This window comes from Poeciliopsis prolifica, unplaced genomic scaffold, assembly GCF_027474105.1.
Source record: "Poeciliopsis prolifica strain line A6 unplaced genomic scaffold, Auburn_PproV2 SCAFFOLD001, whole genome shotgun sequence".
NCBI lineage: Eukaryota > Metazoa > Chordata > Actinopteri > Cyprinodontiformes > Poeciliidae > Poeciliopsis > Poeciliopsis prolifica.
The window spans coordinates 10,664,480-10,690,000 of record NW_026562376.1 but is presented as its reverse complement, the minus strand read 5'-3'; the positions used below and the strand labels follow the sequence as shown (position 1 = coordinate 10,690,000).

The 25,521-nt window shown below is 36.3% G+C and overlaps 1 protein-coding gene across 2 annotated transcripts in view; it reads right to left on the bottom strand.

The window, feature by feature from the left end:
* Positions 1-25,521, bottom strand: part of sema3d (sema domain, immunoglobulin domain (Ig), short basic domain, secreted, (semaphorin) 3D) — a 34,626-nt gene that overhangs the window by 555 nt on the left and 8,550 nt on the right. For both annotated transcript variants that reach the window (XM_055037146.1, XM_055037156.1), the window contains exons 2-18: positions 24,428-24,676; positions 20,065-20,225; positions 18,086-18,148; positions 17,796-17,915; positions 17,601-17,694; positions 16,554-16,682; positions 14,249-14,385; positions 11,592-11,706; positions 11,329-11,398; positions 11,101-11,245; positions 10,226-10,448; positions 9,884-9,972; positions 9,616-9,657; positions 7,887-8,044; positions 5,529-5,593; positions 5,224-5,363; positions 1-520 (exon numbers count right to left, since the gene is read on the bottom strand). The exon at positions 1-520 is cut by the window's left edge and continues 555 nt beyond it. In XM_055037146.1, the coding sequence (XP_054893121.1) occupies positions 65-520; positions 5,224-5,363; positions 5,529-5,593; positions 7,887-8,044; positions 9,616-9,657; positions 9,884-9,972; positions 10,226-10,448; positions 11,101-11,245; positions 11,329-11,398; positions 11,592-11,706; positions 14,249-14,385; positions 16,554-16,682; positions 17,601-17,694; positions 17,796-17,915; positions 18,086-18,148; positions 20,065-20,225; positions 24,428-24,676 (2,456 nt within the window). In that variant the 3' untranslated portion in view covers positions 1-64. The remainder of the gene's footprint in view (positions 521-5,223; positions 5,364-5,528; positions 5,594-7,886; positions 8,045-9,615; positions 9,658-9,883; positions 9,973-10,225; positions 10,449-11,100; positions 11,246-11,328; positions 11,399-11,591; positions 11,707-14,248; positions 14,386-16,553; positions 16,683-17,600; positions 17,695-17,795; positions 17,916-18,085; positions 18,149-20,064; positions 20,226-24,427; positions 24,677-25,521) is intronic.

Genomic DNA, 25,521 nt, shown 5'->3' with positions numbered 1-25,521 from the left:
ATTTAAATGTACAGTACAAACTTTGTTTATGAAAATATTTATGTCTTGTCCTTCTTCTTCACCTTCACACTGCTCTAATTACTCTCTCTTGGCTTTTTCTCTCTTTGTCTCCCTCTCTGTTCTTGTGGTGTCTCCTGTTTCTATTCTTCTTCATGTCCTGTATGTGTTTCCATTTGCCATGTCCTAAACTTTTCCCTCTCACCCTGAGTGCCCTCTTATCCAGCCAAAGTGAATCACAGTACTCTTCCAAGGAGTGGAAGGGAGAGCTCATTACTCTCAAATAGTCCTTGTAACGTTGACGAGCCTCTGCAGTATGATGAAGCTCTGCGACATCTTCACTGAGCTTGGGTTTTCTGTCAAGTTGTCCATGTGTGAGAAACTGCAGCGTGAGACGAAGGAGAGTGTGTGTGAAGTGTGTGTGTTCCTGAGCCACACAGAAGTATATGCCAACATCAGAGGCACGAAGGGAGCGAATTAGAAGTCCTCGGTCTGTGTGGACGACACGATCGTCCAGCCTGACCTGGGAGGGAAAAAGAAACATGACAGTGACTCATTAGAGAGACCGAGATGAAAAGATCACATTTGTTTCCAAATAAAGAAAACTCAAGAATTCTTCTGCTATGAAAAAAAAAATACTGCACTCAATATGGCATTAAATTTGAAAGTGTATGTAATTTAAAAGAAATCTATTTTTATAAGTTTGCTTTTGTGATACACTAATGAGTTTCCAACTACATTTATAATGGACAACAACAACCTGAGATCAAAATACTGCTTAAATAGAATTTGTCAGAAAACAATAATGAACAATGGTAAAAGATCTCAAACACAATGCAATATGCCCTGATTTGAAGAAATAATAAAACAATAAAAATAAATTTAGTCACATTATGACCAATCTCAGTTTTAGAAGGGTCATAAAGGCTTTGGGACTGAAATTAATCACTGAAAGCCATTATTATCAAATGAAGAAAACCTGGAAAAAGTGGGGAATTTTTACGCCAAGCCCACCAAATTGGATCCAACATTGTTTTGATGACTAATCCAAGAGGTCAGAATAGAAACCTCAACATCTACAGCAGCCCAGTCTTTAGGATTCTGCCGTTCTTTACCCTCCAGACGATTAACAAAGTGGTGTTGCTTCTGTCTCCACCTAAAGCAATGCAGCAGTGTTAAAATGACCATGAAGGAGTATTAACAAAGAAAACATTGAATGTCAAAGTTATATTTTTCCTTCCACTTACCAAATCTTTATGCACTGATTGGTGTTGGTATGTGACATAAATCACAATAAAATACATACATATTTTCAGCGATTGAAGGGCTGCAACGTGTTATATTACCTACTCCATCACATCGTTGTGTTCCAATACACTGCAGTGACTTGGCAAAACATGAGTTTTTTCCAAACATGTAAAAGTATTTTTCAATTTAAAACAATTCAGTGTTTGTGTCCTCATTTTGGGTCTCTTAAGCTTTTCCACAGTCTGAAAAAAAGGCGTTTGTGACTAAAAAACAGCGCCAGACATTTAAACTCACCCAGATGGTCTGTTTTTGTTTTTGTCCACATGTGCTTGCATGATATTTGTATCATGGTGTGTGATTTAGCCACTCTAATAGAATGGAAATGCAGCACATAAAAGTAACAATTCTGCAATGAAGGCACACCCAGATGCATATTTGTGTTTTCTTATAGTTACCATGACACCTTAATTATCAAATTAAATTCACATGTTGTAAAAGATGGCATGCCTTGATTTAATAGACACACAGCATGCATTTTATCATCTTCCATGCCTTTCTCACTAGTTATTTCTTGATCGTAAAATATTTCAGACGCTAGGAGGTGAACATACACCCGTGCTGTTGTGATGTTGTGAGTATGACAGCTGCATTTCTTCAGTTAATATCTTTAATAACCTTAGTGGTGTGATAAAAACAAGGGAGCACATAAGGAACGTGAGCATTATACTGGTGGTGCAGACTGCAGCTAGCTGAGGATGTCTCCATCAAAGCACAGTGGGAAAACACAGAGAGAAGCAGTCTAGACAACGTGAAAAATACAAGAAAACCAAGTCTATAAACTGAGCAGCATGATGATAGGAAGTGAGGTAATTAGGATGAGATAGAAATGAAAGGCTTAAAGTGGGAATTGGTGAGAACATAGCAAAATCAGAGAAGGAGAAAAATATTAAACTTAAATACTGTAGATAAGAATTTTATAAACAAAACAAATTGCAGCTGCTTCTGTTATGGTTAAAGCCTCTGAAATGGACAGTGATGTGCCTGACAGTAATGATTCGGCTGTTGGAAGTGTCAGAACTCTGAGGTCTGCTTCTTATTTCAGTGTCTCTTTTACAACATTTTTAAATAACTTCCAACAGTTTGACAATTACATCCTTTCAAGAATGTAATTGTCTGTGATCTTCACTTTTTCCTTTCACTTAATTTTCCTTTCCTTTCACTTGAAGTGTTTTTATAAAGGCCTTTGTGAACAGCCAGCTTGTTTAGCAGTAAACTTTCGTGGCTCATCTACAAGATGAGCCACGTGACATGTTGTTGACATTGCTGCTACACACTGTCAAGTCAAGATTTTCTTCCTATAATGGTTGAGGTATAGCCACAATATGTTGGGTTACAAATCCTTTTTTACTGGACTTAGGTCATTTTTAAAATTTCTAACATACAGTATGTGATTTGTTTCTGTTGAAATCTCCTTGTTTAATTTAATCAGATAAATATACATACATTCAATCATGAAATGATTGCTGTATGTTTAGTCTGAAGGTTTTAGTATTTTATTCTTAAACAATTTATTGTTGCATTAAATATTTAATTTGCACATTATGATAATAAAACACAAAATAAATTTGACTATTGCAAAACTAACCAATTCTTTGAATAAATATTATGTATTTCATGTAATCTTTACTTCATTCTATAACTTGAAAGACCTTCAGAGGAAGACTTTGCATAGATACCAATACTTTGGTGCAACAGGTCACCTATCACTGCATTTTTAGACAAAAACAGAGGAAACACCCCGTTGTGCTAACTACCCTAAAACACATGGCTGTGCATAGTGAGTGTTTTGTTATGGTTTCCGCTGTGGGGTTGCAAATATAAACACACATACAGACAAACACACCAAAGACAAAAAACAAGGTGTTTTTCTTAGTCACAGTCTGCAAGTCATTTGCACCTGTCTGGACTTAGACTCTCTCCTGAGACATAAAGCAAAAAAAGCAGGCAGCTGAAAGGATAAATTAGAAAAAAGCGAATTGGAGTCAGAGATGAGGAGTGTGTAAGTTACAATGAGAGAAACAAGACTTTAAATTTTTGGACAGGAGAAAGAAGGACTGAATAAGCATATCTTTACCTAAGTGAAGAAAATTATAGCTAATGAATCTATTTCTACACATTAAATCATCTTTTTCACCTCATGTTTTTCTTTGCACCTCTGCTTGTCTTAAATTTTTATGACCAAGAGTTTCAGGACACAGTTGAAAAACAGCTGTTGGATTCGCATTTGAAGCCAAAGACAGCTCAGATGTGGAAATACTTTGCATGCAAAGTAGTTTCTGACATTTTAGATTTTTCTTGTCTGCAATTCTTAAAATAGGCATTTCCGTCATTGTACAACAGTTTTCTGTTTAGGTAATATATGTATATATTACCTAAACAGAAATATATATTTTTTTTATATATATATATATTTTTTGGGGACTTTCTCGTTAACAAATACAAAGTCTGTAATGCTTCCCCGTCAGACCTTTTTTTATATATATATATATATATTCTACTTAAAAATAATAGCTCTTTTAAGTATGCCCCTTTTCCCTCTTTGGAGTTTTTATCATGTTCCAAGTCAATTGGTTTCTAAAAATATTAGTTATTCAATTCCTTAGAAAAGGTGCTACACTATTTTTTCTAAACAGGACATCTTTGTTGTTAATGTGAAAACATGTTTTTACAGAGGGAAAATATTTTATGCATGGTAGGTTTCAATTAATTTTATTTTCTATTGTTCTGAGTTGTGCCTCATTGGTCTCAGTCAAACTAATCCAAATGATTAGTTTCTTATCTGTCGGACAGGCTGGGCATATCAATTTATACATCAATATGGGTACCAAGGTAAGTAGTGGTTTGAGGTTAATACTTTTATGTGCAGCTTATCTTCGAAATACTCAGCAATTTACTTGAATTTCCTCAAGTAGTTCATTTCTACACATACACAGAAATTAAAATGTGACATCTTACCAGGATGTCATACTTTTATAATATTTGTGCTCAAAGAATACAAAGGTATGTTTTCTTTTAAATTCAACCCATTTGTTGATAAAGCTAAATTGCCAGTTTCATTTTGAATCTGTCTGCACAAACAGGACACCTCTCTGTCTCTCTCGGCTTTCACAATATAATATGTGACCAGAGTTGTCATTATATCATACTGATTAAAGTCATATAATAAGGTAGCAGGAAAAAAAAAATCTTACTGAATCTGAAAAAAAAAAGTATTCTATTTCTATTTGTGTCATTTTAAAGTTAAAATGTTTGTATTTGCCTAAAACATATTTATTACAACTACAAATAACTAACTGAAGTCAAGCCACCCAATTATTAATTGAAAAATTGAAAAAAATATCGGAATTCGTATCAGTGATAGTGGTTCAGTATTTACTTGTTATCGGGCAAATATCTAGTAAAAACAGCAAGACATACCATTGACAAAATAAGTCGTGGCAGTAAAATGTTCATTAAAATTTACTTTCATTTTGCACATTTCACTTCTGCTTCATTATCCGTTTGGGTGCGTCTGGTTAAAGTAAGGCATTCCTTACCTCCCTTAAGGACAGCAAAGGTGCAAAAAATTTATGGAAAGTCATAAACACCCATAAACGTCAGCTACACAGGGAGCAATGAAAACTGTAGCCAAGTGTTTCACACTCAGATTTCAGAGCCAGTGAGGTTACAGTCTAATATAAAGTTTCTGGATACTGTAACATTCTTATGTAAGCAATAACTGTCTTTGGCCCAATACCGTCCATGCTTTCTGATCCACCAGAAAAAGAAAAAAGAACTGAGGTACATCCAAAAAAAGCAATAATGGCTATCTTCAGAAATCTTAGAGAAAGAGGCGTAAGTTGGGAAGACATTAAACTGTTCATGCCAGAGTGTTTGGCTGGTTTGAGCAAAAATGTGCGGATTATTATGAGCACTGACCTCTTCCCTCCGTTCAGATCCCGATTTCTGCATGTACCACCGGATTTGGGCCTGTTGAGACTTTGGGGTACATTCAAGGAAGGTGGAGTTGTTCTGAACTCCAAAAAGAACTCTCTCCTCCACATTGCCTCCTCCATGACCTGAAAACATGAAACGAAAATAGGTAATTATTCAACTGTGAATCTTTTTAATTATTCTACCTACATTGTAGCAAGTAATTCACACAAGTGAATAATGTATATAGAGAGAAACATTGTCATTGTGATCTGTAGCATACGGCTCCAAGTGGCGTAAAGTCTACATACTGTCTTCTGTGTCCCAGCACTGAATGGCAGGATCTCCGTTTTTAATGTCCTGTCTTCTGGAACGTCTGAAAAGCAAAGACAAATACAATGACTACACATCTACATTCATTAAGCTTTATGAATGTACAAAAATGATTTGCACCTTTCTTGTAGTTTATGGCTTGGTGTTATAGGAAATGTAAATTTCACAAGCATAAAAGTAGAAAAATGCAGTGATCATCAACAAATGGACACATTTGTTGATGAAGCTAAATTGACAGATTTACTTATTGCCATCCCTTTTTGCTTTTTTTACATAACTTATCTTTGGTTTACAAACAGTTCTTAGATGTCTTTGCTTCTCTGTGCACAGTCATGCAGTCATGTAATGATAATCCATAACAATCAAGCCTAGGACAGACCAGTTAGCCTAGCAGTCATGTTTTGGATTATGGTAGAAAGCCAGAGTACCTGGATAGGACCCACATGGGGAGAACAAGCAAATCCCATGCTGTAAGACCCCAGGCAAGGATGCCAAACCAGAATGAAAAATAAAAACCACTTTCACAGCTCAATTTGTTTCCTTTATTATTTATGAAAAGGTATGCAGCTGTATTTTCCTTTCCTGAAGAAGCTGCATTTTATTTAATTGTATTCTGATTTGGCATGGTTGAATTATGTTACTCTGAATCTTCAAATCTAGAAACCTATTTACCATTAACACTTAGTCTGCTCAAGTCTTTTTGCTGTTTCAGTTTTGACTGCTGGTGTGGTTTCTTTAAATTACATCTGTTGACTGCAGAGGCTTCTCTATGTCTTCCCGCTCTGTACTTGTAACAGAGTAGTGTTGTCAAGTGCCAGAGGAAAATAGGAAATGTCCCCTCTTACATGTGTAAAAGCCTGTTATCTGAGGGGGAAAAATATAATGGATGATTCTTGGACAATATCAAAGTCAATTCGACAATGACTTCAATTCTGTTATGAAGTAAAATGTATTTCATAAATCCAGAATTCCAGTTTGACTGCATTTTTGGAACAGAAAAGATTAATAGAACCTCTGATGAAGATTATCATGGTGTACTATTCTGTACTGTTTAAATACTGTAAATCATTCTAACATAAACAGATTAAAATCCAAACATTGTTTTGATTTAGGAATGTACTTTCAATGCCAACACAAAAGGAAACAGATCAAGTTTGTGATTTATAGGTGAAGTAAACACAAAATATGAGCCATAGAGCCCTTTAAATTATATGACTGAAATATATTATGGAAAACATTTTTTTCATTGGACATGCTTCTTCCCTACTTAAACGTCCTAATTTAAGGAGGAAAGGATAAATTTAAATACAGCTGTGTTCCCCATTTCATGGGGAACATTTTAACAGTGATAATTTTTCAGCTGTAACTGCAGTGGAAACTACTCTGGGTTCTGGATAAGGTTCCTGAGGTAGAAATGTATATATTACTTTTACCTTAAATTCAATACGTTTAAATATATTTCTTTTTCTCTCGAACAGCTTCACAGGAAATAATTCTGAAATTTCACACCAGACAAGAGTTTACTTGTCCTCTTTTGTGATGTTGCTCACTTGGGCTCCTTTAGTTTATATTGTTTCTTCCTCCACTTCCTCTTGGGACATCTGTAGCACATAATCACTTAAGATCTACTTTCAAAGATCACGGCAAACCAAGAAAGCAGGGCCTCCGCTAATTCCAAAACAAAAACAGCATCCCCCATGGTCTAATAATAAGGCAGTGTGACCCATAACTGTTGAGTTTTGTTTCTGTAGATTTTAGACACATGCATGAAAGGACAAATAACAAAAATATGGGAAAACAACATACACAGCTTGTTTAACAATAGAGACACTAAGAGGAGGGGCGGCATAAATTCTGGCGACAAAATAATTCTAACCATATCATTTTTAGAAGACACGTGAAAAAAAGTTTCCCTCTACAAAACAATTAGGATGTACCAAAAAAATCTAATAAAAACATAAACCACAACATGTGATTTTTAGCAAATCCCAAGCTAAACAACAATTATTTCAAGGACACAAACAAGTACCAGAAAAAATACATATGAACATTAAATGTTTACATTTACATATTGCTTTTAATTTCATCACATATACTTCAAACTCATCCATGTAAATCTGATACTTTATATAGCCTATAATTTTCAATATATAGATAGAAACAAATAATGAAATATTTTCTTTGGTAATTAAGATATGTATCTTTCCTTTTGGTTTGTGTGTTTTTTTATATATATAAACCTGTTTATAAATGGCTACATCAGTTTGTACAACATTTTGTAAAACCACAAAGATAAAAGAGCTGCACAGCTGCATCTCATTTCCTCTCTGTCCCACCTCTTAGATGCCGGGACATATCGGGAGCATGTGTGTCCGTCCCACGCACAATAGGGGTCTCGTGCCAGGCAGCATTCAGCACAGGCCTGGCCATACAGGTGACATCTGCTGAGAGAAACTTGAGCGAGACCTTCCCTGGAACCCACGTATAATTGTTGCTAAAATGAAACACAGAATTATTGTAGAATTTGTTTTAAAAAAGTTACAAACGGTTCCTGTAAGATGTTAACATTCAGTAATTTTTGGCATAACTGCAATGTTAATTTGGGCCTTTCAGTAATTTACTTAAACAGCTGTCTTTTCACATTGAAATGACATTTTATATATATGGAAAAAAACTGAGTAGTGTTGACATTTACATCCTAAAATCAGTTTTGCTCCATTGAAGAATGATAAGATATTTTTTACGAAGTTATGTGACTAATCCAGGTTTCCTGAAACACTTAGAAGCTGAATGTGGAAAACAGCACTTTGCACCATCCTGATGGCTGAAGAACCTAAATAACCAAGTAAAACACAATTAAATGTTTTTGTTTTTTAGCTGATGTGTATTTCATTCAGTAATTTAGCAGCAAAAATGTTTTTTGATTTGAAAATATTATTTTATTGATTGTTCTTGTTAGTCTTCATTTTGAAGTCATGACACTGTAAGCCTCTGATATTCCCATAACTGCATCTACTTACACTGGCAGTTTGTTATATTTGAAAATGAAAAGTTTTTTGAAATGCTCGATGAGTCATTTTGTTAAGACCTGAAATGATCAGTGTTTGGGGGAATATTTCTCCCATATCAGGGGACTTTGTAAAATCAGGAAATTTATGACAGGTTTGAAATGTGATTTAGTGTCAGAAGCTGAAAAGTGTAATAACTCTTTTAATCTTTAGATATGCAGGAACACAAATTTGACTTAAACTTAATATATACTTCAACTCATGGTGTAATATTTCTGAAATTTATGGAACTGTTTTCTTGGAAAAGACAAATAGGTGATAATATTGTTTCCTTAATATTTAATATTTATTGGTTGTTATCTATGGGATGATGGTCGTAGGCATGAAACTCCAGTGGTTAAATATTTCCACCAGAATTATGCCAGACAGTTATTGATAACTGTAAAAACTGTGGCCAAGATAAAATTTACTACTGATGTATAAGAAAGCACTTTTTTTCCTCTGTAATGTAATGAGTTATTTCTGTCAAAAGCTGTGGTGATTACAAAGAAAAAATGGCATCACTAAAGTAACTTTTTTAACCAAGCACAAATACAAAACAAAGCACTTTGTATCCAACATTAGGTTGTTCCTTAGTTGTCAATCATATGTTACAATTTCGTATTAGCTTCAAAATGTCAACAAATGTAACTTGAAGGGTATGGCCTGACATGTCTGGAAACAATAACAGGCAGGCACATACTGGCACAAACAGGTCAAAAAGTGTTCAGGATTAATAGCGGTTGTGATTGGGGCTGAAGTGTCTACTGACACCTCTAACCCCAATGCAATTACATGGAAGAGTGAAAGAGCTGCAGGAGAATGAGGACAGTCTAACACAGTGTCAACCTGAATGCATGTGTGAACAAAGAGCAAATAAAAAAGCTAATCTTGTGACACATTAGGCATGCGTCATGAGACATACGGAATGCATGAGGTGTGAATTATCGACAGGGCGAACAGAAATGTTATGCAGACACACTGATGTAAGGCTGTGAGATCAACATGGGTGATGTACCTTTTTAGAAGAAATCTCCAATGTTAAGATGGGAGATGAAACCTGGGCAAACAAGATAGAAAAACACCTCAAAACATTGCTGCATTGGTTTAAGAAAATATAATAGGTAATGTTGAATATACAAGAGGCTTGACAATTAGAAAAACAAGGCAACCAGGTTGCGGTTTTATGAGACAGCTCTTTCATTAGCAACCACAGGATTACTAGAATATGTCTGAATGCAAATCTTTTTATATTTGTATGTCCAAGATCAAGTTGTATATCTTACTTGAAAGATCTGGAGCTCTTCAAGAATTACTTCCTCTGTTGACCAGTTATCTTGAGTGATACTCACTACCTTCAGAACAGAACCAGCATCTGCAGCAGAAGCAGAAATAAAGGGTTGAAATCAATCGTATAACTTTGATTTCAAAGGTTTTATTTCTTATGCAAGGCATGCACATTGTGTGTACAGGTGATTTTATATTCAGTAAGGATGAGTCTTTGTCTAGAACACACAAAGAGAACAGAGAGAGTCCTAAACTGCTAAAAATGTTACTTGTTGATACACATGAGCATTTGCTGCGTCTATGTAATCCACTGCCCTCTGGTGTTTAAAAAAAAGTCTCACCTGTTCCTAAGAACATGACCTCATACTGCCCATCATCTGCCAAAACCCTGTCCACCACAATGTGAGTCAGGGAGTAATCCACTCGGACACGTGTGAAGACCGGTCGACCACCCAGAGGGTAAACTGAGTGGTGCATCAGGGGGTGGAATCGACTAAAGCTGATCACCTCATCTGGAAAGTCTTTGGTGGTCTTGATTCTTGGATCATATGTCTTACTGGGGCACTAAAAAACAAAAGAAAAATTATTCCCCCTTTTATTATTATTATTATTATTATTATTATTATTATTATTATTATTATTATTATTATTATTAGGGATGTTTTGTTGGATATATTTTGAACTATTAAAAACATTCTTTCTTCATATTTCCTTATGTATGTCTCCATCTAGTGATAAAAACGACAACTGCATGACACAATCTAATGTGAAACATCTGCGCATCCTTTATCCCCAATCCCCCTGCCCTGCTTTATTGTTTGCCATAGCTCATTCTGAGCCCTCACTCAATTGTGCACCTGAGGTTTATAAAGCACCAAATCCCCCAAGCATCCTGTTCACTGTCCTGATCAGAATTCTTAAACAAATTAAATGAGAACCTGATTAACATGTCGTATAACCTCATGAAAGCCAAGGTCAGATCATTTGTAATGACACTGAGTAAGCAGATGATACACACTGCATACCCTGCAGCTTCTTCAGTATTTCACCCTTTAATCCTCAACATTTAAATTAGGTAATGTTTATGACATTGTAATTTAAAAGAAAGCTGTGGGGTGTTTTCCCACAGCTTTCCCCCAACTTGTCCAAATAACATCTACAGCCAGGAAATAGCCAATTTTTCTTTCTGTAATTATCTATGTGTTGGACAACATACGGTTCCAGGACGAGGATATGGTATTCTCCCCTCATATTCCACCCATCTGTGGTCGGGCCCCTCTTTGTGGGCATATGGTCCATTGAACGCCGCCCGTATGTCTGCCATGCTATATACACATACTGCTGAGCCCCGGAAAATGGAACTGAAAGAAATGGTCAAATACAGAATAATGTAAGCCAAGGGTGAAAGAAGAAGTTTGTGAACATGATACAAAACGTGAGTTACCTGGAAGTAGAGAAGACTGCATACACAATGGGGTTTTTTTCATCTCTGGTAGGGAGCAGAAAGATGTCCTCTTCAAAAAAAAAATGCAGAGAAGCACAAAGATTATCTTAAATGACACACTATTACTGTAGTGGCTACTTCTACCACTCTGCATATGCTAATTCAATTATTTATTAAATTAACTGCTCACTGGAAAAAACACTGTTAGAAGATAAAAGTCATTTTTTTGTCCTGACTCACTTTTGAATCACATAGTCACTTACGGAGCTCATCAAAGTGTGTGTCCACGCCATTTGGTCCTGGAATTGAACACACAAGCCTGGCTTTGAGGAAGGTGGTCCACTTATTGGTTAGACTCCTAAGGCCACCGACATCATTCTGAAACACAACAGCAAGTAGTGAAAAAAACCATGGTCTGATATTGTCTGAAGGTCCAAAAATGTCATAATCTAATACGCAGATTAATAATTCAATAATTTACAAAGTCCTAATTTAATGTAAATTTAATGTATTGCTTCACATTTGGATATACTGATATAAAGTGTTCATGGTTCTTTAAATGGTTATTGTGCATTGCCCTAAATATTTAAGAATTAAAATATATATTTAAAAAAATAAAAATAAAAAAGGCCTTGCGACAGACTGGCGACCTGACCAGGGTGTACCCCGCCTCTCGCCCGGAACGCAGCTGGAGATAGGCACCAGCACCTCCCGACCCCACTAGGGACAAGGGTGCGAGAAAATGGATGGATGGATGGATGGATGGATGGATGGATGGATGGATGGATGGATGGATGGATGGATGGATGGATGGATGGATGGATGGATGGATGGATGGATGGATGGATGGATGGATGGATGGATAAAATAAAAAAGATAATAATAATAATAATAATAATAATAATAATAATAATTACTATATAATAATTAATACTAATAATAATAATTACTATATAATAATTAATACTAATAATAATAATTATTCTTGTTATTATTATTATTATTATTATTATTATTATTATTATTAGTGTTGTTGTTATTATTATTATATGATAATAATATTTTTATTATTAATAATAACCTGCACAGCAAATCAATCACAGTACAATCTCACAATCAAATTTTAGCTCCACCTGTTGACTGCAGTGGGTAGTGCTGGTGTCAAAATAAATGCATTCTGAGCTGCAGAACAGGACTGTCAAATAAATCAAAAAAATGTTGGAATGAAGTTGACATCTCTGCAGATGTTATGATCTAATTAGGGAGGCAATGTTAATTTCATGGTGACGGATGAAGAAGGAAGAGTAAAATTCCTTCGGACTTTTAATATTCGGACTTTTACATACATTTTATGAGACAAATTAAGTTATTTATATATATATAACATACACTGACATATTTATTTACTCATTTGCAAATGTTCAATTTCTAAGTCGTATTAACTACCGCTAAATCAATGATACCCATGTCCAACATAGCAGGATCAAATGATCGATTTCCTTCACTAGCATGTCATGCAGCTCTGCACAGGCCTCATCGACCAGAAATTAATTCAGATGCATTAGAGAAGGGATGCATCTACATGTTATAGCACGGTCAACACCAGCATAGGGGCTTTTTAAGGACTGGACCTCGTTACCTCTGGTATAGATTTGTAGCGATTTATTCATTCATTATACTGTGGCACTTTGGGCTTTCCTAGAACTGCTGTATATTTAAGAATTAAAATATATATTTAAAAAAATAAAAATAAAAAAGGCCTTGGATCTCATCAGTTAACACTGATGAGATCCTTTATGTACTTTCGTATTTAAAAAGAAACTAAGAAAAAATAGAAGTGAAGCTTGTTGGAAGGGAGTTCTGAAATGAAAGCATTTTCTACAAAACAACTCATGTCTCATCTTTGCATATCAATTACTTTCCTTAAATTGCAATGTTTGACCGAGCTTTGCTTGGAGTCCTCAAGTGGGGCATGGAAAGGTAAGTGGATGTGTTATACAAGACAGATAGGATACATTCAAAAACAAGAATGCAGGTAAGTGTCCCCTTTTGAAAAATGCATGCACTTACGAAACATGTTTCACAAGGTGACTGTCATCAAAGTGAATTAATCTTAAGGGCCCTTAAGAATGTCCTTTCACATAGGAGAAAATAGTCATCCACCAATAAGGAATGTAAAGGTAAGAAAAAAGAAGTACTCCAAGGTAAAAGATAGGGAAAAAAGAATCAAATAAGGTCATAATTCAAAAGAATCTCCTTTCTCCCTGCCTTAAAGATGTCTGCCAAGATATAAACATGCTGAAAACTGTTCCTTCGAGTTTTAGCAATTAATCTTTGAAAGCTAATTACAAACCACTGAATTCCATTTGTGGTGACAAATGGTACTTCGAGTGCTTTACTAAGGTCCCCAGTTGTAAATATGTGCTATGCCATTCTAAGCTTACAATTGCTTTGCTGTGAAGTCAAAACTTAGTTGACTGTTAACATCCTCAAAGATAAGATCTTACAATTTTATTTGCATAACTAACTAATAAACTGATTGGTTTGTTGCATTGGTCATTAAATGGTCAGTGTAATAACGCAGGTCCCACCTGTGCAAATAAGAGTTTTTAATGCACAAACGTCTGTCTAAAAAGAGCCATTTAGCAAGAAAACAAATTCGAAAAGTGGATCCTTCCAAAATCTTTGAAAACCATGAATAATTTTATGTCCATTTTAAAAATATGCATAATCTTTTGTTGGTCTATCGAAAAAAATGACAGACCAACATCTATCAATAACATCTATCAATGTTATTGATAGATAACAACCACATTTGTGGTTGTACCAGCTTCAAAAGAAATTTATACTTTTGCATGGCACTGTGCTGCTTCTTCTGAGAAACTCCCACTGTCCACACTTTCCTCAAGTAATATCTCACCTTGCACACACGAGCCACTCGGGAGAGAATGCTCTTGTCGTTGCCCTCCCACGACACCTCACGGAAGAAAAAGTATATTTTGTCATCATCAGGATTGTAAGTGTCAGCAATGGGATGAGCAGAAATAAACCTGGCCTCTGCAGACACAGAGGAAAGGAAAGAAGGAAGAGAGAACATAAGAGTCTGGTAATGGTTTCTCCATTAAATCTAATGTCATGTGGCTTTTTAAATTACAGTACACCTCATGGTAACAGTTCATTTCTGTTTCCCTTGACTTAGCATAAGCCTTGCAGAGCTCTTTATCAACCATTAAAACATCTAGAGTTTTGGTGCATATACAAATAAAATAATGGATAGAAGATTTGGATTTTTTTGAAGAACATTTCAGTTAGCATTATTTAAATACGAGCCTGTTTAGCAATGTCTGAGAAGGTGAAGAAGGTAAAACTGAATTTCAATAACAACATATCCACAGTTTTCTGGCTCTTTTCTTTCTTTACCATTACATAAGATCCTGACCACTCTCTATGGTCTCCAGCATCTCAGCATCTATAAATATGCATTAGGTGTGGGAACTGAGGGCAATTAGGGTTGATCCAATTGGCCAATTATGCTAGCTACAGAGCTTGAAAGCAATTCAACTGAAATATTGCATCCAACCAACTATTATTTCCAAGCCCTTCTTTGCAATTGGAATTGCATTTATTATTTTTTGTAGTCTAATAAATGTATAACTTAAGCACATGTCCTGATCATTTCTCTGTTTGGTTAAATATTTTTCTTTTTTTGTTCAAAGGACAAATTTAATACCAAAGACAGTTAAAAATAATTAAAAGAAAACTGTAAAATGTGAGTGTCCAACACACCAACATTTTAAATAAATGGCTTGGTGTCCCTGGAAAAAGTGATTTTATTACAGAACTTGATAAAAAATAATTACAATTAGTAGTTTCAAAATGAATGTATCTCTTCCTTCTACAAGTTTTTATACCTTTGTCAGAGTTTCTGATCTCATGTATTCCTAACTAATGACAATACAAAGCGATTTCTTGGCACACTACACTATTTTTCTCACTAGTGTCATTAATGCACAGCAGTCTTAAAAACATCAACACATTTATTTTGTGATATTTCAAAGTTTTTTATGACACCAGGCTTCAGACTACCATTTGTACTTGCAGGTAAAAAATGTTTTTATTCTGAAAAAAGTATGATCTCTGGTTTATCATAAATCCAAATTTATTCACTCTATTCATTGTGTCCTAATGATACTTTTGGTTAAAGAGAGAGGCCCTCAGTTGCAGACAACCAATTTCAATAAATGTAAATGTGGTGCAAAAAATCAAGTGGTGTGACAATCACAATGACTGAAGGGAAATAGAGGGCTAAATAAAATGGAGTTTGTGCTGTTCTTTTGTTGTTTTTTATCTAAAGTATGTTTTCTGTATTTCATGTTTTAATCATTTCATAAAGTAAAGTCCTAAACACTAATCAGCTTGAACAAACCTAATAAACACTGTGCTTGGTGCAATAAATGGAAACAGCATGTTTCCATCTCTATCCAAATTCAGAGGAGGGACAGGACAAAAAGTTTTAACATTTCAGTGTCAGTACATCAACATTAGCTCAATGTCTTTAAGCCAAGCCAAACATCAGAGGGTGATTCCCCAAGTTGAACAGCTTCATAAACTGCTTCTAACATGCTCGACAGGAGGTCATTTTAGTCAGGCAGCTCTGGGAAGACGTTGCACATGCTCACAGGAAGAGAGACGCTCAATGAGATGGGGTGCTGTCTGTCTACCCCACCACCAGCACAAGCTGTTTACACACACCAAGAGACACTGAGGCCAAGACAGACAAAATTAGTCCAAACATCCCTGACCATGTGGTTGTGAAATGTTGAGACCATGTGCAAAGATTTAGATTCTGGAGACAACTGTTGATACACGACAGTCTGTCAGTGGTTGTAAAACACTTAAAACTGAAGACGCACATGCAGAGAGGTCTCCCTGCTCAGTGACTCTGCACACTTTTATGTGTGTGTGCATTTGACTCAGACTCTGGACTCTGTGGTAAACTGTAAATTCCCCTGTAGGTGTGGCCCCTGTTCAGTTGTGGCATTCATATAAAAGTTCCAGTGAAATGAATAAGTAGACTGTTTCCTTTTTTGTGGAATGCCAATAATCATCTTGAGGCTACAGGCGGTTCTTTGTGTCTGCGGTAAAGCTGGAAGTGTTATAAAAAAGCAAACAAGTTTTGAGTGCACTCTGCATGTTAATGTGGAGATGTGCAAAGATGTACATACCGTTGATCCAGTAGTCCTCAGCGATATCTGTGCGTATGTAGTGCTGATCAGGTGGAGGACCTAAGGAACGTGTGAATGTAGTGTCTTTTCCCAGAAAGTCTGATGACGTGCCCACATACAGGTACTGATCTGGAGAGATATTTGATTTATTTTTATTGACAAAAAAATCCTACCCCTAGAACTGTTTCATGTTGCGTCATTACAACCACCAATTTTAATGTATTTTGTTATATTTCATGGGTGGACCAAAACTACCAAGACTTGGCTGATAGTAGAATCTAATGTGACAGGTAAGAAAAAAAGCGAGCATTAATCTGAGATGCAACTCAGTGGTAGCTGGAGGAGCTGCAGAAATTCACAGCTCAGGTTAAATAATATATCAACAGGGTAAGTATTATTGTTAACTCCAAAAATCTGACCTTGACGAAAGAGTGACAGAAATCAAGTCATTGTTGAAACAATACCTTAAAAAGTCTTAAATTACGCTTGCTCACATGTAGCAGATATTCTAAATGCGTGGAAGAAGATGCTCTGCCAGGATGAGTCAAAGTTAAAACTTTTGCCCAACATATAAAGTGCTATGTGTGGCAAAACTAGCTCTGTATCACTGTGAACAAACCATATCCACATTGAAACATGCAATGGATTTAGTGCACATATGTGTCATAAAATGGCAATAAAATAAATTACGTTTTAGACTGGAACATGTCTAAAACTTGAGTATTCATTAAAAGCTGCTTTCTTTCGTCTGGTGTCTAACTTATGTAAACCAAAAATGCAAAGCAGAAAGGTTTCTGTTAGCATATGCAACAAATGGCAGAAAGGCTGCCAAACATTTGTTTTTTATGGCTGTCAGCAAAATGACTTTCTTGTTCCCTGAGAAACATCAACTTGTTTATTTCTAACACAGAACCTTTGTAGGAAGACAGTTTAGAAAATACACATGGAATGCAAAGTTTTGCATGAAAGTATATGGCTCTGCAGCCATATACAACGATGTTGTCAAAATGACTCATTGTAGAAGATTGCAAAATGGATGTTATTTACCTGAAAGGACCGAAGCGAATGGCTGCAATGGATCAAAAGGACACTTCAATCTGCCAGAATCTACTGTATCAGGCAACAGTTGGAAAACACCATCCTGTGGTTTAAAAGAGAGTAATATTCCAAAACTATTTAACACTACCCATGAAATACAGCCAAGGAATTTTCATTTGATATTCACCCAAATGAATACTTTACCTCTCTCTGCCCAGAAATTTCAATGAAAGCACAGGTGGGGTGGAAGGCTCCTGTCCCACAGGCATAGACATGTGTCCGGTTGTAATTGTGGAGCACTCTTACAAAGTTAGCACATTCCAACTAGAGCAAGCAGGGACAGAAAAAACAGGAAAGAAGAGGTACAGAAGGACAATAAAAATAATGAAAAGCATGTAAAATTTACAAAACAGCTTGTGGACAAATTAAGGAATGAAGATTCTATTAAAAGTTTTTATTTATTTATTTATTTATTTATTTATGAAAATACTCACATTTGTACTTTTCCCAGCAAGTTTGCATGTTTCAACTCTGTCTCTCAGAGCAGGCCAGTGGATCTAATGACAGATAAATATGTGAGTGGTTTTCCGGCTCAACAATGTTGTCAAAATATGAAACTTAAGCCCCATAATGAATATGTTTCAATGTTGTCATTCGCATTGTAATCTGCATATCTTAGCCACATAAAGTAATTACATCATAATGAATCTGCAATGACATCAATAATCTTGTATAGTCTACAAACACAGTGAACACATTTTACAGGGAGAATGCAGATTCTCCCTTTTGTCGTTTATCTATATTGGCTATTTAACAAACAAAATATAGGATTTTATAGACCTTTTTAAAATGGAGAACTGAGAAAAGTCTTGACCCCTTAACCTAATGTCAGCTTTAGTGCAACCAAAGAGCCTTTTGAAGCCCTTTTAGAGGCTTTTTAAGGCTTAAAACAAGAGCAGACTGAACTCTGACACCAGACAGGCTAAAGCCAGACATATGTTTCTTTTTTGCTTACAGACCTAAAGCCAACATGAAAGACAGTAGAGGGAACAAGCAAAGGTCAAAGCCAGAATCTACTTAAAGATTTTGCCATTTTCTGAATTGCCTTTAAAAAATTGTGTTCTTACTAAGTCTTACATTATTCCTACTCCCATTGCTTCAAAAATCTAACAAAAACAGGTCTGACCTATATCAATGGTTGAAGCTCTGGTAAGACAGAGAGCCCTTCTCCAATAGTCTTTCAATATTCCCCACCTTGTTCATACATATGTTATAACTTCATTTGCTTAGTAGCAAACTAAGCAGATAAATGGTTTATCTGCTTTGTTTGCTACTTCCTGTAACTCCGCCAAGGAGAGCTATTGTCAATAGTGTTCATAGAAAAGGAATTCAAACAGAAACTACAGTGTTACAATACAATTGGTGCATTTCTGAAGGTTTAACTGAGGGGTCAAAGCATATACAGAGTATTTTCCCACCTGATTTTGTCACTGCTTCTACACAAGCATAAAAATTGTTGTAAAACTTTTCCGAGCACCAAAGAACAACAATAAGGCAGGAACACCTAGAACAAGCATTAATATTTATGCTTCTTTTCTGTCCATCCTATTTCAGTTGCGTCTCCTCTCAGAAACACTATGTATGCAGGTAGGAATCGCAGTCATAGTCTGGGCTAATCACACAAGCCTCAGAGATTTAAACTTTTGGTTCATATCTTCTTCAGTATCACCATCGATGGCCCAAGAGGCAACCAGAAAGGCAACACTTTGAAAGCATGACTATCAGTTAGAACAACTTGATAAAGATCAAATAAACAGTCCTTTCACTGATGGATCAACCTCAGCTGCATAAACACACGCTCACATCCACAGTCTCTAACATATGGCACCCATCTGAATGCATATGTTTGTGTAAACGCATAATGGCGAGTGTGCATACATGGCAAATGTTTATGTATGCATTTGTCGGAGAGTGTGCACGCATGTGCCCTCGAACATGGCGACCCTGACCTCAGCAGACAGACAGATGCAGACTGCTGCTGACTGAAAGGTGAGCGCTTCTCTAAAACAAAACATGCCTGAGAGCTTTTCAGCCAAATTAGAATGGAAAAACGTGCCTTACGTCAGCCCACTTAATGGTAGGAGAGGTTTACGTGTCAAGGGATGAAACTAAATGACTGAATGTTCCATTTTCCTACTCACAGCACATAACTGAGGTCATGGAGTTTTAAGTGTCTCCAAGCAGAGAACCTAAACTGAATAGATCAGATAATTTGAATGGAGCAATCATGCTTTAATTTATTTTCTACAATTACTGCTGCATCAAAGAGTGGTTGAACATCCTGCAAATACTTTGAAGTCTTCCTAAGCAATGTTTTCGATGCAGGAAATGAGCATCTGTTTATTCTAGTTCAGATTTCAGACATTCTGTCTCCTTCTACCTATTGTATATTTCTCTTCTGTATAGCTGTTACCTTCCTTGGGGTTTTGCCCAGATTGTCCGGGTCAAACAGGTAGATGTGATCCCTAGCTCCGAGCAAAAGACTGCCTCTCTCCTCATCCACCAGCAGAGAGTGGGAGTGCAGGCCATCAGCAGGGCTCGCAAACAGATGGATACTTCCAGCCTGAAGCAATTCTGATCCAAGACAAGAAAGAGACGAACAGGGAGATTAAAATTCTTTGCAAACACATTACTTACAAGTAAAAAATTTACCATCTTGGATAAAATTACAGTCCACATTTCAGGGGAGGAACATTGTTAAGCTTATTGTTTGCCGACCAGTACAGAGTTGCCTGATCAGGAGAAAAACACAATGTGTCGAATTCATCTTGGAATTACTTAATCCACCTTGGCTCAACACTCCGGCTACACTTGGTGATAAAGAACTGACATATTGACAGTGGTGATAAATGCACAAGTCTTTACCACTGCCTTCTTGTCCACTTTCTTGCAATACCATTTCAGGACAAAGCACCTAACAGTTCAAATCAAAGCAGAACTGTGAAAGCAGATATTTCAGGCGATTGTGTATTTCACTGAAATTTGCTTTTTTCAAATGGCCAGGCATCATAAACATGAGCTGTGGCTGCAGAGCTGATAAGGGAATGACAATCATATGTTGCTCAGCCATTACATCATGCAAGGCTTTAATATTAACACATTATATTATATCTTCATGATGCCATGTATTTTGGAAAGTGCTCTCTTCTCAAAATATTTCAATAAATAATTTGTTTTATGGCTGATAATGCTTTTGCCAACATCATCAAACAGTCTTTAGCATTCCTTCTGAGGTTGGTATTTTTCACATTTTTCACTCACGTTTAAACTAAATGTTATGAATTAACCTTTCAAAAGTTGTCAGAGCCATTATCCTGGCTTGCCAGTTTGTTTTGAAATCCTAATAATCTTATTCCATGGAAAATAATAAAAGATCTCTAAAACAGATATTTTACTAAAATGCATCTAAACATGTATCTTAAAATTCTGGCATTCGGAGAAAACTGAACAACAAACAATCAGCGTAGTTTAGTGTTCAATAGCGATGGTTTATTTTACTATCTCGCTTCAACTGCATTTTGCTTTCACAGTTCATCGTGGCTTCCCAATATCAATAGCACATTTTACAGAGGGATTTCTGGGTGGTGAACACAGTTACATGTGGGTCTCGGCACTGAGTCTTTGATCTCCCTGATCTGAGGAAATCATTTCCATCACCAAGCTCTTTTCAGTGCACCAGTATAGCAACATGCCTTGAGTAAACACTTCAGAGCAGGGGCGTCCTGTGGGAGTCTCTCTGAAAAGATTGACATTGTGATTACACTCTTGGTGTGAAGGATTGGAGAGGTTAGCAACCTTCAATATTTGAACTTTGGGAACCCTTCACACCATCCTGCCTTATGTCTTCCTCATATACAGGCTCACAGGTACAAAACCCTCCACATAGTCATATCGCTCTCCTACACACTTCATGCCCCATGTAGTCTAAACCTCAAAGAGAGATTAGACCCTCTAGCCTCTGGTTAGCAGTAATCTGTTCTGTAAACACACAGCACCATGAGTCTATTGAAACAGTGTGTGGCAGTTGCTCATCAGTGTTGTGCTCCACACCTAGCCTTCAGCAACCTGATAAACTTTTGTTGGGCTCCCCAACTGCCATTTAGAGAAGCTGTGATATAGGTATGCTTAATAAGTTGAATGGCCAAAGGTCAAAGACTGATATGGAGAATTATGCAGGCTACAATTACTGTGATTTTTTCCATTTATTTCAACTGATTCTTTTAAACTCATACTGATAAATATCTAACAGTAATTAACGTAACCCTTCCACTCCAGTCACAATGACAATAATGATTGCAATGGAGATGCCGACATATGTTTGGCTCACTTTTGACAATAATTAGATGATTCACATCTGATTAAATTTAAGTTATAAATAAAAGCTATGTCCTCACTGTTTTGGTCATTAAGTTGAACAAAACAGCAATTGCTGTCCAACAATGTATTGCAAGTGGCTCATGGTTCACTCCTTCATCTTCCAGCAGACTTATAAGAATTGTTTCATGAGCTAATTTGTGGCATCTCTTGCATTCACTGCTTTATGGATTACCAATAAAGAGACAGAAACCTTGTCTACCCCAGTGGATGACAACTACATCAATGTCAAAACCTGACTTACAAATCCATTTTATTATACCAATAAGAACAAACATTTATGATAAAAATGACATATCAGTTTGGTTTTTGTTTTTTGTGGGGGCTGGGTGGGTACATTTAATGTGTGGTGGGATGTAATTAAAAGTTTGGGGAAATTCCATTTTAACAATGCAGCAGATAAAACAGTTAGAACCATTGGCATCGTGTTTAGATGATTTCCCTTTGTATTAGCAGAGAGCCAGGCCAGCTTAACTACGAATGGCTGAAACCTGTCTATCAGTATGGGATTTTCCAGGTAGAGTTCAAACAGTTGAAGGTTCTTGTTTTGAAGATGCTCACTCAAACAGGGATGATTTCACTTTGATCATTTCACCCTTCACTCACTGAGGCTGTGTTTTCGCAGGGGGTGCGGGGGTTTATGTGATGTGATGTTTGATGAGTGATCACTGCTGGTTGGTGTTGCATTTTTCCAGCATGAACCGATGAGATGATGATGCCATGTGCATGCTATGTGTGCTGGGGTAAGGATTTGCTTTTGATGGATTTATTTAAGCCTTGGTTATGCTGGCTAAGAAAGCCAAACATGGGCATTTCACTGCAAATTTTTCTCATGCTACAAGAGCCCTCTTAATAATTAAATGCATGAATAAACTCTGAAGTTAGTCATATTCACAAAGCTGAGGAGAAAAAAGAAGATAAAATATAAAAGTATCTCAATTAGAATTTAATCATATATTAACTCCGCTAAAAGAAACATAAAATAAGACAAAGAGCAGATTTAAATGCTTTCCCCTAGTACTAAAAAAACACTGTCCATTGCAGTCATTATTCCTGCAGCTACTTGAATGTATTTATGTTGGATTCCTAAAAACACACGTGCATGTCTCTTCCCAGCCACATTAGGGCTTCGAAGCCTTAACTTAAAGAGAGCCTCCAGAGGTTGAAGTCAGGGTGAGTTTACTTTCAGGTCACAGTGGGGATTCAGTTTTATGGAGCAAGACTGAAGTTCATTTGTGTAGGTTTTTTTTTTTTTTGCAGCTTGCACATTGAATGACAGATGAGGACTTTGAAGTAAAGTTTGCACTGGAGTTTAGAGTGGGTTTTAAGAGAGCAGTCCCTTTTTTGCTTTTCTTGAGTGACATAAAGTAAACTGACCTAATTTAAGGTTAAATGCATGAACAAAGATGACTGATAATATGAGAGAGATTATATTAGAGATGAGATGGAAAGGCTGTTTCTTAAACAACAGAACCATCAACATAAACTGTAGCAGATAACTAAAATGTAGATTTAAAAACTGTAGCAATAGTATTTTGTTTCAAAAACACTTTTTTCTGGGCATTATAGCTATAATCAACTGTTGCATGTTTCACCAGACAAGGCCATTCAGGTTTGATATCCTGCAGTCTGGAGTGCTTGTAAGTGTGTCCCCATAACTGAGGCTTCAGGCGACATATAAGTAGAATTTTTCCAAGAATATGTATATTTTAACATCCTCAGATGTGAGAGCACCTCTTCTCAATTACCTCAATGCATTCGTCACGAGCATTTTTACAATAATTCAAGCAGGGATTGACATTTGCTATGCTGTTTCACCACAAAACGACCATTGCAAGGCTTTCACAGGAAGATTTCAAATGTCAGTTCATCTTTCAGGCAAGCTATCACCTTAGTAGCAGCTTCCAAAATCTGAGACTGTTAACTCAGTATTCCTTTTAGCCTTTGAAGTCCTTTTGATAGCTACATGAACATGTAGCAGACATAACTCAATCAATAATTATAAAAGTGAAAACTTATTAGTAAAGAATTGATTGAACTACAACGCAACGCAAAACTAAACTGTAACACCTTGAGCCCCAAATTATTTATAACAAAAGTGAGCACACATTTAACTGGCAAAAGTGGATTCATGACAGGTTGTGAGTCTTAACTGTGATACTTTGCAACAATCCTCTCTATATGGTTCATGTCTTCTTTTTTTTCCTGTTTTTATTTCTATGACCATTGATCAATAAGCTTATGCAAAGAAAAGTTGAAAAGAATATTACATTACGAGACAGATGATTAACTTAGTTTAATTTTACATTGTTTTACCTGGATGAAGCACAGATTTTGGTAAGACAATAGAAAATATGCAATGACAATAAAATCAACAGACATATAAATATTTAACTTCCTACCTCTGTAGCTGAGTTTGACTCTGGGGACGCTCTGTTTGATGCTTGCTCCAAAAGGAAGGCTGGCCAACAAAATCAGCCCCACAAACAGAACCAGTGGATGGAACAAAACAAAAGTCCTTCGTCCTTCTCTGCCATAATTACAGACAGGCAAGAAAAACAGAGTCCAAGCTTTATTCTTCCTCTTATTTCCAGAGTCTTCTGTTGCCATGATGCGTGCAGTACCTTTTTCTGTTTCCACTCTTCTCAAATCTGAAAGGAGAGACCAGTAGAAAGAGTCAATAGGGTGGAGCAATCTGCAGTGTCATCTAACTTCACAAAGGATGTGTATCTGCTGTTACCATTCAGCTGTTTCACCATGGAGCCCATCAAGCATCTCCCCTTCCTTTGCTCATCCTACATCAGCTGTTGTATGTCAATAGCTTTTCTTTTGTGTTCTTTTACTGCACTTGCTCAAAACAAAGGTCACACCAACCAAACAGCTACACTCTGCTATCTTGCCACAGGCCATTCCTGTTTCAGCTTCTCTCTTTGTTTCCTGTTCACACAGATATCTTATTTATTCCTTTACATGTTCTGTTTATTGCATACAGATTCATTACTGCCTGATGACCCAGTAACAAGTTCATTTTCACCAAGTAAAAGACTAGATGTGACTTGTTGAGGACTTTGTAGCCAATTAAAGAGGCTTGAGGGAGAAACATTACATGTATCATTTTATTTACACTCTGAGAAACCAGCAGTAGGAAAATTCAAACTTTTCTGGCTGAATATTTGCAGACTTCAGCACTGTTTTATATAACTATGGATAGTAAAAGATCTAATTTATAGTTACAAATTTTAAAAGAAAAGGTTAACACCTTAACAATAAGAAATTAGTTAACATTTTGGGAGGAGGAAGTTAAATACAAGTGGATAAAATAACTGACAAAATGCTTTCACACAACTCAACTCACAACTCTTTGACATTTATAAACTTGTAGAAGGGCTGCACAATATCAAGTGAAATGTAATTGCGGTGCTAATGCAAAGCATTGTGCTGAAGATTTCACTCTTTAGCATATAGTTCAGGGTCTAACATGTTACATGTTCCATGT